Source organism: Melanerpes formicivorus, unplaced genomic scaffold (assembly GCF_026170545.1).
Source record: "Melanerpes formicivorus ecotype bairdi unplaced genomic scaffold, bMelFor1.0.p_v2 SCAF_72, whole genome shotgun sequence".
Taxonomy (NCBI): domain Eukaryota; kingdom Metazoa; phylum Chordata; class Aves; order Piciformes; family Picidae; genus Melanerpes; species Melanerpes formicivorus.
The window spans coordinates 2,144,459-2,161,320 of record NW_027142424.1 but is presented as its reverse complement, the minus strand read 5'-3'; the positions used below and the strand labels follow the sequence as shown (position 1 = coordinate 2,161,320).

The 16,862-nt window shown below is 42.7% G+C and overlaps 1 protein-coding gene across 1 annotated transcript; it reads right to left on the bottom strand.

Moving 5' to 3' along the window:
* On the bottom strand, window positions 1–16,002 carry PPP1CC (protein phosphatase 1 catalytic subunit gamma). The gene is made up of 7 exons (XM_068163413.1): window positions 15,813–16,002; window positions 6,235–6,366; window positions 4,912–5,142; window positions 3,297–3,401; window positions 2,234–2,457; window positions 1,672–1,806; window positions 1–1,268 (listed from the first exon to the last, which is right to left on the bottom strand). The coding sequence occupies exons 1-7, from the start codon at window positions 15,865–15,867 to the stop codon at window positions 1,179–1,181; spliced, it is 972 nt and encodes a 323-aa protein (XP_068019514.1). The 5' UTR covers window positions 15,868–16,002; the 3' UTR covers window positions 1–1,178.
* Between the last annotated feature and the right edge of the window lie 860 nt (window positions 16,003–16,862).

Below are 16,862 nucleotides of genomic sequence, written 5' to 3'. Positions count from 1 at the left end.
TTGTGAGTTTCCAGAACAATTTATTTACCTAAGGCAGGTCCTGTGCTAGCAGTGGTGTATATGTTGTGATAAACTGACACCAAGAGGGTTTAACAATTTCTTCATTTAATAAGTGATTCTCACTACATGGTATTGTACACTGTTATCTGTTCAAAAAAGATTAACAGGTTTTAAAAAACAAGATTCTGTGAGATTCATATAAACCAAGGGTCAAGATCAGTGCCTCCAGTCGGCTCCTCAAGTTCTTTCCCAGGTTTCTTTGTAGAACACAGTCTTTCAACTAAAAAGCACAAACCATTTGGGCAGATCTAGAACCATATGGGTCACCTCCAGCCGTCTGAGAGTGGCTGCAAGGCCTGAGGCCACCACCAGACCGTCCAAGTGATGGAACGCACGGAAACAGTACAAAAAGTGTTTACTGTGGCCAAGAACAGAACAGACAGCACAGCACTTCTGCTGCCTACTCCAGCCAGGACTTCCTCAGTCTTCGTGAGGAGGCGTGGACGGGAAGCCCTGCAAGCTCAGGGTGCTGGGGTGTGTACCAAGTTTTCTAAGCAAACTTTGGCTTCAGGAAAGACACAAACACTTAAAATAATGGCTTTAATTGTCATCTGAAGAATACGGAGAGGGGGGCGTGTCTGAATTAAATATACATCATACCAGTGATGCTGGCAAGGTTCAATGTTACTCCTAACGTTGACAGCAATAAAACTAACGTGTAGATGACGAGACAGTAAAAGAAAAAGCAATCCCTTTAAAACAAACTTGAATGTAAAAAAAAGAGAAGTTCACAGTGGTCTGTATAAACAGTATGTCATTCTGACAGTAACAAATCTCTACTCTCACAGCACACTAGTGCCCTCTTTAGCTCCTAAAGAAGAAAACAAGCATTGCCACTACTCTCCGGAGAGTCAGTTGTACAACTACCCATGATAGGGATAAGCTGCTGTGGAGTGTACAGCTGGAACACCAACGGAAGGGGACTTTAAAACTCTCTTTCCTGGGAGGGAGTAAAGTCTTTCATTCGCTGTTACAACCAGCAAATGCCATTCATCGAATCAAAAGGAAAACCACAAACACATTTATCTATTTTGAGCAAGCTGAACAGTACACATGACAGTTTAAAAATGGAGGTTATATATTATAGTACAAGTCCCAAGAAGGCAGCGCCAGAGTGACTATTTCTTCGCTTGTTTTGTGATCATACCCCTGGGAGGTGTTACGGGTCTGCTGGAATTGGGCTTCTTCTTCTCTGCAGGTTTCAAAATCTGCAAAGAGAATTCAGTTGTTTAGCAAAATATTTTTCTTGTCATCAAATAATTAATTCACTGATAAGGCTGTTAGATCATCTGGACAAGTCACAAATATGCCAGGAAGTAAGTGTTTCTACTCAGCCCTAGGGCAAGGGCTTAGGGAAGCTGGTTGGTGAGCCCATGCCAGTAGAAGCTGGCTAACAGCTGATGGATGATTTAATTCCAGCATAAACCAGTTCATCTACTCGTACCAGCATGGGCTGATCACATTCTCAAACACCTGAGTGCCAACAGCCCAGCCCTGCCCACATGAGATACCTGCAAAGATCTGAAACAAGCATTATTGTTTTGGAATAGAAAAGCATCAATTCAAAGCAGGACAGATTCAAAGTGTGAGGTAAGATCTTCAGATACACACCTGAAAAGAGCACATTAGAGTTTCATCCACACTCATCATGGCACCTGCATTATCAAATTCTCCACAGTAATTTGGGGCAGAGAAGAGAGTTACCAACTGCCTCTTTGCAAAGAACTCATATCCATCTTCAACAACCTTTAGGGAGAAGAGCAGAAATATCAGACCAGAAAACTTCTTCCGACCAAGGTGCAAAGCAGCTTTAACAGAGTCAGCAGATGGAAAAATCTAAGCAGCATGAGTTCCAAATTTTCAAATCAAAACAGGAATATCATGGCAGGATACAGTTCAGCAACAGCATCCTAGGTTCAAGACAATCTTGTTCAGAAACCAGTTTATATGTATTAAGAAAAAAATGCTCATTACAAGGGTTACTAGGCACTGGGAGAAGTTGTTCAGACAGTGGAGTCTGGGTATTTAAAACTTGGCTGGACAAGGTCCTCAGCACCTCAGGCTCACACTGGCCAGTTCCATGTTGAGGATATGTATGGAGGATTGGACCAGATGATCACCTCAGGTCCTTCTGAACCAACATTCAGTGGGTTAATGTACAGTACTGAAATACCTGATGAGCTCTGCATATGAGATCCAAATCATGTTTATGGAGAAACTTCGCAACCACTTCAGCACCAAACGTAAAGGACACTCCTCTGTCATTTTCACCCCATCCCAAGACATCCTTGTCAGGGTCTGACCACAGGAGATCACAGAGCAAACCTTGATCTGGTACATCAGTGGGGCGCATAATTCGCCTTATCTGCTCCATTGACTGAAGGTCTGGTGACAAACCTGTTTAGAGTTAAGGCAGTTCATGTTTTAGTCCAACATTCCTCTGCAGGACTGAGGTATCAAAGGCAAAAACGATCTGCGTTCAAAGCGATTCACCGCTGCAGTGTTACGCAGCTCGATGGCAACGTTAACTGACATTTAATCCAGCCTTTATTGCACAGCCTTTGTGACAGAGACAAGTCACTTGCTAGAAGCTGAAGCAAGAGCAGCAAAGCCATTTCCACATTTTACAGGATTACGATAATCTCAGTGTAATATTTTGCAAGCGTCTGTTACAAGAGCTGTGAAGGAAGAGAGGCATTAACACTAGACAGTACAGGGCATGTTTACTTTAGGGATCAGGCCTAGGAAGATGAAATACAATATCAAACAGCCCTTGTGGCATTTCTCACCCATGCCTCCACAGGCAACTGGAATTACTTGTGGGTGATAAAACATTTGGGTGCAGTATGTATTGGTACTTCTAAGAGGTGCATGAAGCAGGTATCACAGCATAACAGAGCCAGTTCCTACCACTGGAGTTAAATCTCTCAGCCTGGCTGGGGCTTTGAGCAGCCTGATTTAGTGGAAGATAGCCTTGCTCATGGTGGGGGGATTCTACTGAGCCATCTTCCAGTAATAATGCTAAACCATTCTATGAAAACATCTGTTTTCAGAATGTACATAAAACTCATGGGCACATCAAGTCTAAACAAACCTACATGGATTCTTTACTCAGAAGGATAAGGCCTATTTAACATGCTTGAAGTTCTGAAGCTTCTGCAAAGTCAACATGACATTGCCATGATAGATACCAGAGCATTTCAATTCCTATGTCAACCCAAGGGACCATAACTCACCCCCATGACAGCAGAATATTTTCTCATCCACAATGGCTGCAATGGGTAAACAATTAAAACAGTCTGTGAAGGTTTTCCACAGCTTAATATTGTATCTTCTCTTACCTAGAAGACATTTTAGAGAGAGAAAAAAAAGTCAATACGCTTTTCAAACAACTACAACCAACTTAACAATGCTGCCTTATGTTTAAGGGCTTGCCAAACATTAGTATTAAAGCCTACACACAACTGATCTTCTCTGCTAGCTGCTGACATACTTTATTGCTTCCAAGAAAACTGTGAAGGTCTCAGTGTGGCAAAGTGCTCTGAGGGCAGCACAGAACTGTGCAGTCCCAACACTGCTTTGAAAAATTATCCCTTGGAGAATGTGACCCATTTCAGGAACTCTTGCTATGTGATATTTCCTTCAGGAGAAGAGAGCAATTCTTGGAAAGCAGATCTTCTTTAAAATCTTGCTAGTTCTTCACAGAAAGTCCCTCCAAGCAAAGAGATGGGACTGAAAAATGAAACCGCGAAGATTATACTTTCAAAGGGACTCTCCCCCCAGACATGAACCCTGAACACATTTGTGATATATGACTAAGCCTGTGATTAATCTCTGAGGAGTCAATTCTGAAATACCAGACATCTTTGTTTCCTCTCTGAAGGAGAACAAGACATGGAGAGTACATCTTGTGAGCTGTAAGCCAAATACACCCCAGAACACAAGTTGTGCTTCAGCGCACCAGCGTTTTAACCAGTTAAGTCCTCTACATTATCTGGATCAATGAAGTCACACCCTTTGAAACATGCACTTCTGCTTCACAGCAGAACTACTTGTTACCTTAAGGTAAGGTTTACAGCACAGTCTTGGTCACAAGAAACCTTGATGCACTCATGGTGACAGATCTGTACCTTACCAGCTCAACAGGAGTGCTCATGATAACCAGGTAAATACAAGCACATTTCCTCATTGAAAGGGTGACACACTGGTTCCAGCAACAACTGCAGCTGAAACCACCCATCTGCAAATACCTGGTGCTTCATCCAAGCACACATCACACTGAAGGCTTTGCACAGGCTGTGTCCCATTTATGAAGGAAAATGCTCTTTCAGGCCAAAGCACCAGCACAGAATGCAGCAGGACCACATCCAGAGAAGGACAAAGTCTTTTTTTTTCCCCATTACAAAGTTACAGGTCTTAACGTCAAGAGGACTGCAAGCAATGTAACAACCACAGCAAAGACCAGCTCATTTTCCCAGTTAGGATATAGTACAAGTGTACATCATCATCCCTCAGATGAAAGGAATGGGAGCTTCTATAAAACACCAAAAGTAAAACTCCCTCCTAAAATAAGGTCTCATTAGATGACCCTGTCTTAACAACTTTAACTACATGTGCCAGTGAGAACTGAGGGTTTAGGCAGTGGTCAATAAATTGCCCTACCTGCTTGCTGCTTTGTAATGTGAAGCTTGGATGCCAGGGAAAGGACACATTTCCCCTTCTAAAACAGGCCAAGGGCCCCCCACAAGTGTGCAAAGAGAACTGCAGCTGGGTAAAGAACCACCTCACACTGCAACAGCACCTCCTTGCTCTGCTTCCCCAGCCAAAGACGCACACATCTGTGTTACTTACATTCATCGTAAAATCCATAAATTCTATTGATGCTGGCACATTCGTGGTTCCCTCTGAGCAGGAAAAAATTCTCTGGGTATTTAATTTTGTAGGCCAATAGAAGACAAATTGTTTCTAAAGACTGTTTTCCTCTGTCAACATAATCACCAAGGAACAGGTAGTTGCTTTCTGGTGGAAAACCTCCGTATTCAAAGAGTCGAAGCAAGTCATAGTACTGTCCATGGATGTCACCTGAAAGAGGATTCAGAAATTACACGTAAGGGACCCTCTGCTACATTCTTTTGTTCTATCTTCACAAAAAGCCTGCAATTAGGTGCTGTCTACAACACACTTAAAAATTACAGATTATCTTAATGTACATAAATGTATCCCATTCTGAAGTCTGACACCTGTGGTTAACTGCACAAAGATGAAGTTTGTAGCTACTTCAAAATACTCACCCACGTAAAACAAAATCAAGATTCCAAGAAACTGGATGAAAATATGACATACAGTTAAATGTTCTACTTCACTAGTGGCTGTGAGATCAAGAACCTCCACCTCATTCTTGGTATTTCCACACAGCATCAGTAGCATTGATGGAAAACTGACCACTTGAGGAATTTGCTTTGCATTGTACTATTGCTGATGCCTTTCTGAAACACCAATTCAATTCTAGCAGTGAAATGGTGTTGAAAATAAAATTGGTATTTCTGCCTTTGGTTTAAATTATGGTTTGGTTTCTAGCAAGCAGAACACTGGATCGTGATTTTAGACTACCAATGTTATAAATATTGAATGAGCTGCTTTCTCAGAGCAGAAGATGCTGTTTGCTGGAAGCTCTGAAAAGTGCACTTACTGAGGCTTTTTAATTCTTCATTCTTTTAGCATAATGAGACATCAACGTGTGTGCAAAATGAGCACCACTGTGTACACTTAGGGTGAAATAATCAAACTAGAAAGTAATTCCAAGAAACAGGACAGGAAACTGAGTTTCTAGCAAGTTTTTAAAATATTCTCTGAATGGAAGCTACAATAAACCCCTGCAGTTCTCCTTTATTTCCCCTTGCTCAGTCACGACTGGACCAAGCACTATGTCACTGATACAAAAACTCCTTCCAGTTCTTGTTTGGGTTTGGATTATTTTGGTCTTCACTCCAATTCCCATGTTTATTATTCCCTCCATATTTCTCTGCCCTAAGCAACCAATAGGGTTTTATTTTCCCCTCTTGCTACAGTTATTTATTAGTTCCACTGTTAATAAATGAAAGTAGCATCTGATATTTGTTCTCTCCTTAACGTCTGCATTTACCTAACACCCCAAATCAGAACCAGGGTACTCACCACAGATTTTCAGTGGAGCTTCAAGTTCTAGTAGAATAGGCTGACTCAGAAAGATTTCTCTGGATTTCAAGCACAGTCCTCTGATTTCATTCTCTTGAAGCTGGACATTTTTGCCTGGTTTTGATCCTCTTACTGTTAGGAGTCAGAAGTCAAGTTAGCAAAATCAACAATGTCCCTTGTGTTATTTAAAGAACCCAACTAAATGCCACTGTAATACAGAATGAGAAGATAAGGGAGTAATGTCAGTCTGTGAGGTGAAACTGTACTGCTGTGTCACACGTTCTGCTTTGGTTCTGTTATTGCCATGTAACAGAATTCATGCTTAACACTTCCCCCATCAAATGTCACATTTTAAATAGCATCAATTTAGTTCTATTTATTACAAAGCCATCTCTGACAATGTGACTACACATACATATTTATTTTTCGGACAAACTGGCTCTACACCTGTTCTCCAGAAAGCTACTTGAATTTAAGAGAAGTCTCCCATCTAATCATCAACACCATAGCACAAATGTACAAATTTCTAACTGTGCCCAAGACAGCATTTAGTGAAGAGATTCCAGCACCTACAGACACTGTGCTGCCCTGTGCTACGCTGCAGTTAGCAACCATGAAAGAACAGTAAGCACAACTGGAAGGTCTGAACTATAGGCAAGGAGACATTTTTGGATTACAGATAGATTAATTTTCTTTATCCCTGCCTTTGAGCACAGTGAAGAACAACTTAGTAGGAAATCTACCACTTCATCCCTCCCACATCACTGTTTCTATCTTCTCACTGCAACAATTCACAATACCTGGTTCCCTTTAATATTCCCCAAAGACAAGGGAACCAGCTTGACCTAACAAGTTTCCACAGCAGCAGCATATCTTTCTCTCCATTTATCTATCACTTCTACTCCAACTTTCTGTTCCCCAGAAATACAAAGGCCATTCATCTGGCACAAGTTCTGTGACTATGACTAAGTCATGCCACAGTTCTCAGGGTTAGGATGAGAAAACAAGAATTGTGATTATGCCATAACTGGTGAAGCTTGTTATATTTTTATTTGGTGTCACGACCAGTGACGACACGGAGAATGAAAGCAAAAAAAATCCTTTAGCAAATTCCACTAAGATTATAGAGTAAAAGCAGTCATCTTTACAACATAACCCATTGGTTTGGCTGCATCATGAATGACCTCAGAACTTTAGGCTCAGATGCCTGGCAACACTCTGACAACAGCTCCAGAAACAAAAATCACTGCACTTATAATGCTGTCTAGACAGGCAACTTACTGTGTACAACTCACTCAGCATTAAGACAGAATAATCTACACTGCTATCCAAAAAAGGGTTTGTCTTTAGTTTCAAAAAAGGCAAGCAAACACAAGAGCCTGCACAATATTATCTTCCTGCATTCCTGAGTAACTTTCAAAGTACCATTTCAGTCTACCTTGCCTGATACTGTTTAAGCTCTGAATGAGAAATCCGGATACTATGGAGGAGACAAATCTCTGTATGTCACTGTGGGCCTTGTGCTAGATGAAATCAAGAAGCGAGAACTGCTGGAAGTAAGGCTGGGCAGAGGGCATGTTTTAAGAAGCCCAAGAACAAAAATGGTTCTGTACCATAAGGATTACAATTTATCATTTGAACAAAAGCTTCCTACTTTTGTGCAAGCCTCTGATCTAGAGTAAAAACCACTGTTCAGGCAGCATGCATCTTATCTAGACAAAGAATGCAATCATGATTCTTTGATACCTATTCATAAAATCAAATGCCACTGGACATAAACTCTGCCAGCACTCATGGGGTTACCATCAAACCAGTTTGTCCATGTACACTGACTCCCAGAGATCCCAGTCAAGGTGGCACAGGCTGTCCCATAGAATCACTGTCAATACCCTAAAACATACTACCTTTCCTCAAACAAGCTCTGAAATTAAACTTTAGTTCCAATTACAGTATCTACTGACAGTGACATTCAGTTAATTGTAGGTCAAATGTTAAGGCTTCAACACTCTTATCTTTCAAGCACTACAAGTTCCTTTATCCACCACTGCTGATGTATTCTCACTCAGCACTGACGTTACATGGCAACACTGGAATTACCACTAAGCTCCATGTCTTCCATTAAAATATTGGAAGTAATGAAGCATATAAATGAAAGCTAAAGCTTTGTCACAGCAGTTTATCACACACAAGGCTTTTCATCCAGACATTTCTTCATCCGTAAAGTAATTTTCCAAACACTCCCGAGCAATGAGCAAGTCACTCAAAATGCCAAATAGCCACAAATGTATACAAGAAAGTGATCAGCTGGCTGGATTAGAAATGTTACATTTCCCCCTGCTCTTATTGAAGTTTATAATTTTTCTTTGCTTACAATCATTTAGGTGGAAGACCTTCAAGATCATCAAGTCCAATCACTAACCCAACATCACCAAGTCCACTACTAAACCATGTTCCTCAGCATCATGTCGATGCAGCTTTTAAATCCCTCCATAGATGATCACACTATCACTAAGGTTGGAAGAGACCTCGAGGATCATCAAGTCCAACCTATCAACACAGACCCCATGACTAGACCATGGCACCAAGTGCCACGTCCAATCCCCTCTTGAACGCCTCCAGGGACAGTGACTCCACCACCTCCCTGGGCAGCACATTCCAATGACGAACGACTCGCTCGGTGAAGAACTTCCTCCTCACCTCGAGTCTAAACCTCCCCTGGTGCAGCTTGAGACTGTGTCCTCTTGTTCTGGGATGATTCAACCACTTCCCAGGACGGCCTGTCTCAGGCCTTTTGAGATAATACAACATACTTGCATTCAGCTTTCTAAGAAACCAAAAATTGAATTTTCCATGTTTTGGTCTTGTCAGAAATTGCTAAAAACAAACTCTGTATTTCACATCATACATTAAAAAGTGTAAGATGTTATACAGACTCTGTAATGCACTGAGTCACTAAAGCTAATGAATAAAACATATTCATTGCTTTTTGATGAAGATTAGAGGAAAATGTTATGAACTACTGTTTCAGACCCAGCTTTCCTATGTTTCCCCAATATATTTTTGTGGAACCAGCACAGTCTTCATGCAGTCACCTACTTATCCTGACACGATAAAATGCTGCTTTGTTGCAGTTCCAAACTCACTATCAGACAGCAGAAGGAAGAAAGAACAGGACAATCCGATCCCATTCTGCAGCACACTGCCTGCTGGTGACATGCAGATCATGTTCGTCCAACGCGGAATAAACAGAACAAACAGGAGTGTTAAAATTCTTCTAATATCAACCTATGTATCCTGAAAAGCTGTGTGTGTGTGTGTGTGTAAGTTATTTTGGGCTTTAGGAGAATCAAATATGCAGAAGTGCACTTTGGTTTGAGAGAGAGCTGTATTTTTAGTGCAAGGATTTTCTCATCCCCGATGGAAGAGTTGGCAAGGAAATGCATGATGTTCAGCCTGAATGACTTTTTAAAAGGTTTCTCCGAGTCTTCAAGTCACTCAGTCCCACTGAGAAAGGCAGAAGTAATATACTATGAAAAAGATGTTGTGTTTACAGTTTCTTTTCTCTGCTTTGGAGCAAAACAAAGCAACTTGTTGAGGTCAGACAATATGATACTAATTGGCAGCTTGGTCATAAAAGTCAAAAGAACAGCTCGATAGTACTGAACGTGCACATTTGTTCTTCCAGTGCATAAAAAAATAACCTCTCAGAAATGACAGCCTGGAACTGACAGAACAAGCCAAAGATTAATCAGCTGAGGAAAAAAAGTCAGCTCATTTCAAATGATATTTTATTTATGTCTTGTCTCAACATACTGCTGCACTACTTCCAGACATTAATGTATTCCAGTCCTCATTTAGGCAGATGCTCCTCTTCTCAAACATCGTTTTTGTCAGATGAATGTCAAAGTCCATTCTGGGCAGTCTCCTAACAAGTAAAATCTCCACTGTACAAGCCTGAGAAGTTTACAAAAAGTAAGTTCTGCACTGCATAGAAAAGACTGCAGAAGAGATCCTTCCCTGGAGCCTGGATGATCTCTCCAGAGCTACTTACTTGAACGTAGGTTCCAACTGCTAAAATTAATGCTGCTTTCCAAGACAAGGAGGAGAACTGCTGGAAAGCAACAAAAGAGGCCAAGACCAAAATGAGTTAGAGAGGTGAGTGCAGTGAGGCAGCCGCCCAGCAGAGGGGGAAAGGAAGGAAAAGGCAAAAGAACAAAAACGGCACCCATGTCATTTTGGTGCAAGCACAGAAAGCTGCAATAGCCAGGAGCTAAACCACCACCTGACATCTCAGACAACTTTAATGCTTCCTTTGTTTAGAACGAATGGGTCAAGAACTGCAGGATCTAGACTGTGCAACAGCCAGCAGACCACATCCACATAGAGTGTAACAGATCCCTAACACCACACCCCATCACCAGTACCTTTCAATATTCAGTTTGGTACTACCATCCGTAAGGAAAGCAAATGCTGCTATAAAAGTGAGTAGATCACCTCACTCCAAATTAGTATGAAAGGGATGAATTCTTAGGAAAGCATTCAAAAGTATCAGTGATTCCAGTGGTGTCATTTTCCTTCAGTGTGACATTAAAAGCAGCAGCTGAAATGCTGCCAGCTGAAGTGCTAGAATCAAGTTCTTGAATAGAAAATATTTTAAAGAAAACAGTCTATCAGCAGGGCAGTTCATTTTCTGGCTTATTAAACCAGTCTCTCAGTTTTACCCTAATTTATGTGATGCCTACAATCCCAGAGACAGCTCCAAAAATACCACAGGTTGTTTTTAATCTTGTTTTTAGCAGTCCCTGATGACAGTTTTGCATTCAAGTTTTGCACCACATGCACAAAGGGAATAAATAACTTCCAAGCGGTTGACATTAAAAAAGGTTTTACTCTACTGCAGGCACTACCAACTTTGATCAGATCATTTCATATTCAAAATTGAAACTGAAAAGCAAATCCTCACTGCCTCAGCTTCTAAAAAGGAAAAGCTGGAGTCTGCTTTTTAGCATGACGGGAGTTCACAGCAGCATTATCAAACAAGATTCTGCGTGACTGAAAAACGTTCACCTTGTAACATCTTTCTGCACTGGAGAAAGCTACACAGCAACAGGTACTCGCATCCAAATTCCTCCGTTTCACTGATTGGACAACACAGAATTCAACTGATTTAGCTGAATCCCCAGCAATGACAGGAATCAAATCCTCATCTTCCCAACACTGAGCTCCTACTTCCCATTATTGAGACTGCAGAAGGTAACAAGTAACGTTAAGCTACACAAACAATGGAAAATTAGATGGTTTGAGGTTAAAAAGTGCTGCTTGCCTGTTAGAAAATCACAGTATCTGCACAATGAAATCTGACCATATTTCAGATGAACATCTGAGAGAATCAGATACTTACTGCAGTATATGAAGCTAAACAGCAGCTTCCTATCAAACCAATGCTGTATTAGGCAGAAAGGTGAAAAAAAATCAGAGAAAAAAAAAATCTCTGTTCTCAGCAGAAGTTTATTCTTTAGTTCAACTATTTTTAATAACTTGGATGAACCTCCTTCCCCATTTAAAGCAAATTAGAGAGAATATCTCCTTGACAGCTATACAACAGGCTTTACCGGGAATAGAACTCTGTGGGTGTATAAACAGCAAAGTTTTGAGGATTTAGAGTCTTTTTGCCCATTTTAGTGCACTAACCAGGATTTTGGCTCTCAGAATGGCTACCATCATTCTAGCCTCATGTGGCTTTATCCACAGCAGCCTCCATTCATTACTAAGTTTCCCCTTCATAGCATTTGCAGAGAGGCTGCAGCCCAGAAAACATTTTCAGTATGGTATTTCGGCTTGGATTGCACTTAAATACCTCGGAATAATGTTTTACCTTGTTATTTACTGTTACCGTGGTAAGGCCAGCACAGCTCAATCTTGGTTTGCAGATATAGTTCTATGAGCTCCATTCTCAAACCATACCCTACTTATCTGTGAACAGCTGCCAACACACTAGATGGAGGAAACAGATAAGGGGGTCAAGTTCTAGGAACACCACCTGACGCGACATGAAAGGAAGCCCTGCTCATGCTCAGGGAATGTCGGGATTTGCCACTCATTCTTTACCTGGAGCTGAGCAGGAATTCTGCCATTTCCTGCAACTTTCTGTGACCATACAGACACCACCGAATTTTCATCTCAAGGGAGCTTTCCAGCATCTTCTTGTCTACCATCAGATGGGTAAAGTTGCAAGCTCAGAACCATGAAACTACTTACAGCCTACAATACTCATCCTAGGAGAGTAATTTGCTCTTGTGTTTTCCCCTCCTTATTCCTCAGTACAGCGAGTTAGTTCCATCAATACTTGAGCCTTTATCCACTATCCAGGGCACTGAGAAAACATTTCAATACCCAATGCAGGATACTGTCATTTACTATACTTTAGAAGCATTTGTCTAGTGAAAACAGTTACTAAAGTGACAAAAATGAGACAACCTGAACTCATGAAATTGTTTCTGGCAGAACACAACTCTCATGAGTAAAGAAGCTAACAAATAAAAATTCAATTACAGAACAGAATCTGTATGTTCAAAGTTTTCACTGAACAGCTTTCCAAGGTTGAGAACAATGGTAGCAAAAAATGCTTTTTGTGACATTTCAAAGCCAAATGGCTCTGTACTACAAACATTTGGATCAAGACTCTTCAAATATTTACCTTAGAATGAGAAGCTAAATATATAATTCTAGGCCTTTTCAAAAACAAACTCATAATTCCAGCTAGCTAGCTTCATGTGGGTGGGAAAATATCAACTATTTTGGGGGAAAGTAAGAATAATCTCATTGAATCAGAGACATCAGGATTGAAAGCAAGTAAAACCTCTCACAAATACATCATTAATAGCCTGTATTAAGAATAAAAGCAAGAGCCACTTTACCTCAAGCATTAGGCTAGATCCCATTCCTGGTGTCACTCTTGGTCACTTCCACCAGTGCAATGCTAGGGCATGTTATAATCCACAAGTATCTAGAGTTTTGCACTGATTTGAAGTATTTCACCAAGAATCTCCCTAACACTTGGGTTTGGTACCTCTAAAAAGGAAGGGATAATACTCCCTGCCCACAGCCTCTGCATTTTACTAGCAAAATCGCCTAAAGTTAACTGTTAGAAAAACATATAAACAGTAAGAGTTTAAAGATGTTTGTAATGGAATACCAAACTGCTCTAAAAAGTAAAGCTTGCAGAAAGGTTTGGGCCCCCCAGTTTGTGAGTAAGCTGACTATTAAGGCAGATTTTGTTTTCATGCTCAAGTACAATTTTAATCAGTGCACAGCCTTGTCTGAAAAGGCTGTCACTGAAGTAGAGCTGTGATGCAGGCACAGCAGACTTTGCATTGCTAACACCATGCAGTTCTACCACAACCACTCAGAAGATTTGTTCCTTGCTTGCTCCAAATCTAAATACACATACTCCAGGTATTCTTCCCCCTCCACGTAATACCATGCAGATCTTCACCTTAGAAGTTCAAACCTGTCACCCATCTAGCCAGACCATTGTGATTTCAGAGAAAGGATGAATCAAGCCAGTTTTAAACAACCCAGGAGAATGGTGTTTGCACTGTAAATCACACAGTTCTGCACCCCATCAAAAAATGCAGCGTTGGCTAAAACACAGCAGTAGCATTTTGCCCTTTTCTGGAAAAGGAATATAAAAATGACAGATGCCAGAAAGGTCAATCATTACTCTGTCTGCCAAAGGCCTTTGTAACAGACATTTAATAAGCAACAACAAAAAGCACTAGCATGAGTTACTAAGTGTTTTAAATACTGCAAGCCAATCATTGCCTCATGGAATCCCAACTCCCAGCAGAAATGTCAATAAAGGAAAAAAATTAATGTCAGTTCTGGCAGCTGATACAACCTCAGGTAGCATCTTTAGTTGCATGAACCTATCTCTTAAAAGATCTTGTCAGTAAACCTTCTGAAGCCTGATTTACCAGCTCTCATCTCCTCCAAATGTTTAATACCAGTATAAGCTGGGCAACAACGTAACATATTGACGTGGGACATCTTACTACCTTGTGAAACTTTAGACAAGTAATTCAGAGCCACTCAGATCTCTTTCTAGGATGTTTTTGATATTAAGAATTTAAACTTTCAGAAAACTGAAAGAGTTAACACTAGGGGAAATGGAGCAAGAATAATAACCAATACCTGTAGTAAAGTTCAGCATAGATTAGTATGTCACCAAATCTATGACACATAGGATCTGACATCTACAAATCATACCACCAGTTTCAGGAAAATACTGGTCTACATTTATGAAGGGAAACCTTTAAAGATTTTAAAGCAGTAACCAGCAAAACCCAAAACAAAGCAGAGGAAAAGCGCCACTTACTTTTACTCATTCTAGTTCAACAGTCTCAGAAAACATCTACAGGATTTTAAACTCCAAATAATTTCTACAGTAGCACTATAGTTCCTCTGCCTGACCTTTTGCCATCCAAACCATTACACAAGCAACATCTTCCTCTAAGAAGGAAAGGGTGTAATAGAGCTGAAAGACATTGCTTCACCATTTGCCTCAGTAACATCTCAGATGACTTCATGCCAAATGGAAAAAAGTTAAATCCCTGACCAAGCGCTCTTCAAGTGGAAGTGCAGATCAGATGCATGTCCTGACATACACAAAATAAGGCTGGATCAGGCTACCTTCCTTCTCTGAATAATTATTTTTCTTGATATCCGGCTACTTTCCAGCGTCTAAGAAAGATCAGTAGTCCGGTGCTAACCTCTGCAACCCAAGGAATGGTGCCCTAAAACACGACCTGCAACTTCTATACGTTCCTTTGATTTAGGAACTCCCAAGCTACTATTTCCAACACAAAAGCACCAACAATTACAGGACAATAAGCGCGTCCACAGACTGTGAGAAGCACCGAAACCCAGCCCTTTACTCACACCTAAAGGGCCACCATATGTTACGAATTAAGAGCCAAAGTCCCATGATAGCACGAACGCAAGCAGCTAATCAAAACTAAACCCACGGTATCCTGAAACCCATTGCAAGTCTCCTTACGACTTTCTGAAACCCTTCCCCAACAGACTCTTTCAATATGCGAGGTCTTATTCCAGAGCCCCACGAGTACTCAGCCGAGCACAGACCCCCATGTGCATCTGTGGGAGGCAAGAGGAAAAACCCGGAGTGTTTAAAACACATTCCTACGAATACTAAATTAAGCCTCTTCCTAGAGCTGTAGGGGAGGAGGAGGGGGGCAGCCGGCTGGTCCCAGCACTGCACCGGGAGAGCAGAGGAGAGCAGAGGGCAAGAACAGCTCGGAAACACAAGCGCTGTGGGAAAAGTTGGGGCTGAAGGGCTGAGCCACCCGGCGCGGCAGCGAGCCCCGTACAGACAAAGCGCCTCGGGGCCCCTCCATTTTGGTCGCCCCGAACCCACCGGGCGGGCAGGACGCGGTGCATCACCCGCGGCGCTGCCTGAGGGGGAACCCACGAAGCCGCCGCACCACCGGACTCCCCAGCACCGGCCTAGTCACCACCGACCCCACGGCCGCCCACCCGGCGCCTTCCTCGGCCCTCACCCTCCAGTAGCCGTTGGATGATGCTGTCGATATTGAGCTTGTCTATATCCGCCATCGCCTCTCAGCGGCCGGGCGGACCTCTCCCCGCGGCTCCCCTCCCTCCGCTCGCCGCTTGGCCGGCCCGACTTCTCTCCTCGTTCTGTCCCGGTTTTCCCCTTCCTCCTCTCCTCCCCGCTTCTCTCCTTCTCCCCCCGCCCCCCCTCCCCCCTCGACCGCTGCTCTCAACAGAAACGGAGCTCCGAACAAAATGGCCGCTACGGCCTCAGCAAGCGAGCCTGGCGCACGGATACTAGGAGCGCGACGCGGCTCACCGGAAACCCTTTAGAGGCCAGCGGGAAGAGCGGGGCGGGGCAAGGCAATATGTTGAGTTCACTCTACGCTACGGTCGTAATATCCTTCCGCTCACGGGTGGGGAAGTAGTGCGGGGCTACTGCCTCTTCGAATCAAGGGGGCTGCAGGAGTTCGGGCCGTCCAAATCCAGTCATGAGCTGGACCGGGGAGGCCGTTTGGCGCATGCCGATGACGGGAGACGGAGGCTAGGGTTGGGCTTCTATCAGTGCTGCCTTCTCATGGCACTCGGTCTGAGGTTACGCTGCCTGAACCCGTGAGCGGGGAGCACGAGAGGTGCGCTGCTCTTCTAGGGCATGGCTGCTCCCCCAGCCCTAAAACACAGCAAGCAATACTAAAACCACGCCTGCAGCAGCTAGCATAGTCCCTTCTGGCTTCCTATGAACCCTGCCCTACTGGAGACCGATGGTTGCTCAGTGCCCATCAACAGCTCTCTCAGATCAGGACCTGGTTCCTGGTGAGGTGCCTGGCTGTGAGCTCCCATCCTGCTCCTGCTCGTTTGTAGGAGCTTCACCCCAGTCATCCTGTCTCTGCTCACTTCCAGGAGCTTCACCCCAGCCATCCTACCTCTGCTCATTTGTAGGGACTTCTGCACACTCAGCCATCCCATCTTGGCTCATCCACAGGGGCTTCTGCAGTCAGAGCAAGCCCTAAGAACTTCCCCCTGCAAATACTCTTAAGTAACAAGCACAGTGTTTCAAA

Bases quoted from the DNA above. Each gene is read 5' to 3' on its own strand.
- PPP1CC (XM_068163413.1), bottom strand. From the start codon at position 15,867: ATGGCGGATATAGACAAGCTCAATATCGACAGCATCATCCAACGGCTA. The intron at 2,458-3,296 runs GTGAGTTATGGT...AACTCTAAACAG, and splicing joins AATATTCTGCTGTCATGGGG to GTTTGTCACCAGACCTTCAG. The intron at 1,269-1,671 runs GTGTGTATCTGA...TTCTCTTTGCAG, and splicing joins CTCTAATGTGCTCTTTTCAG to ATTTTGAAACCTGCAGAGAA.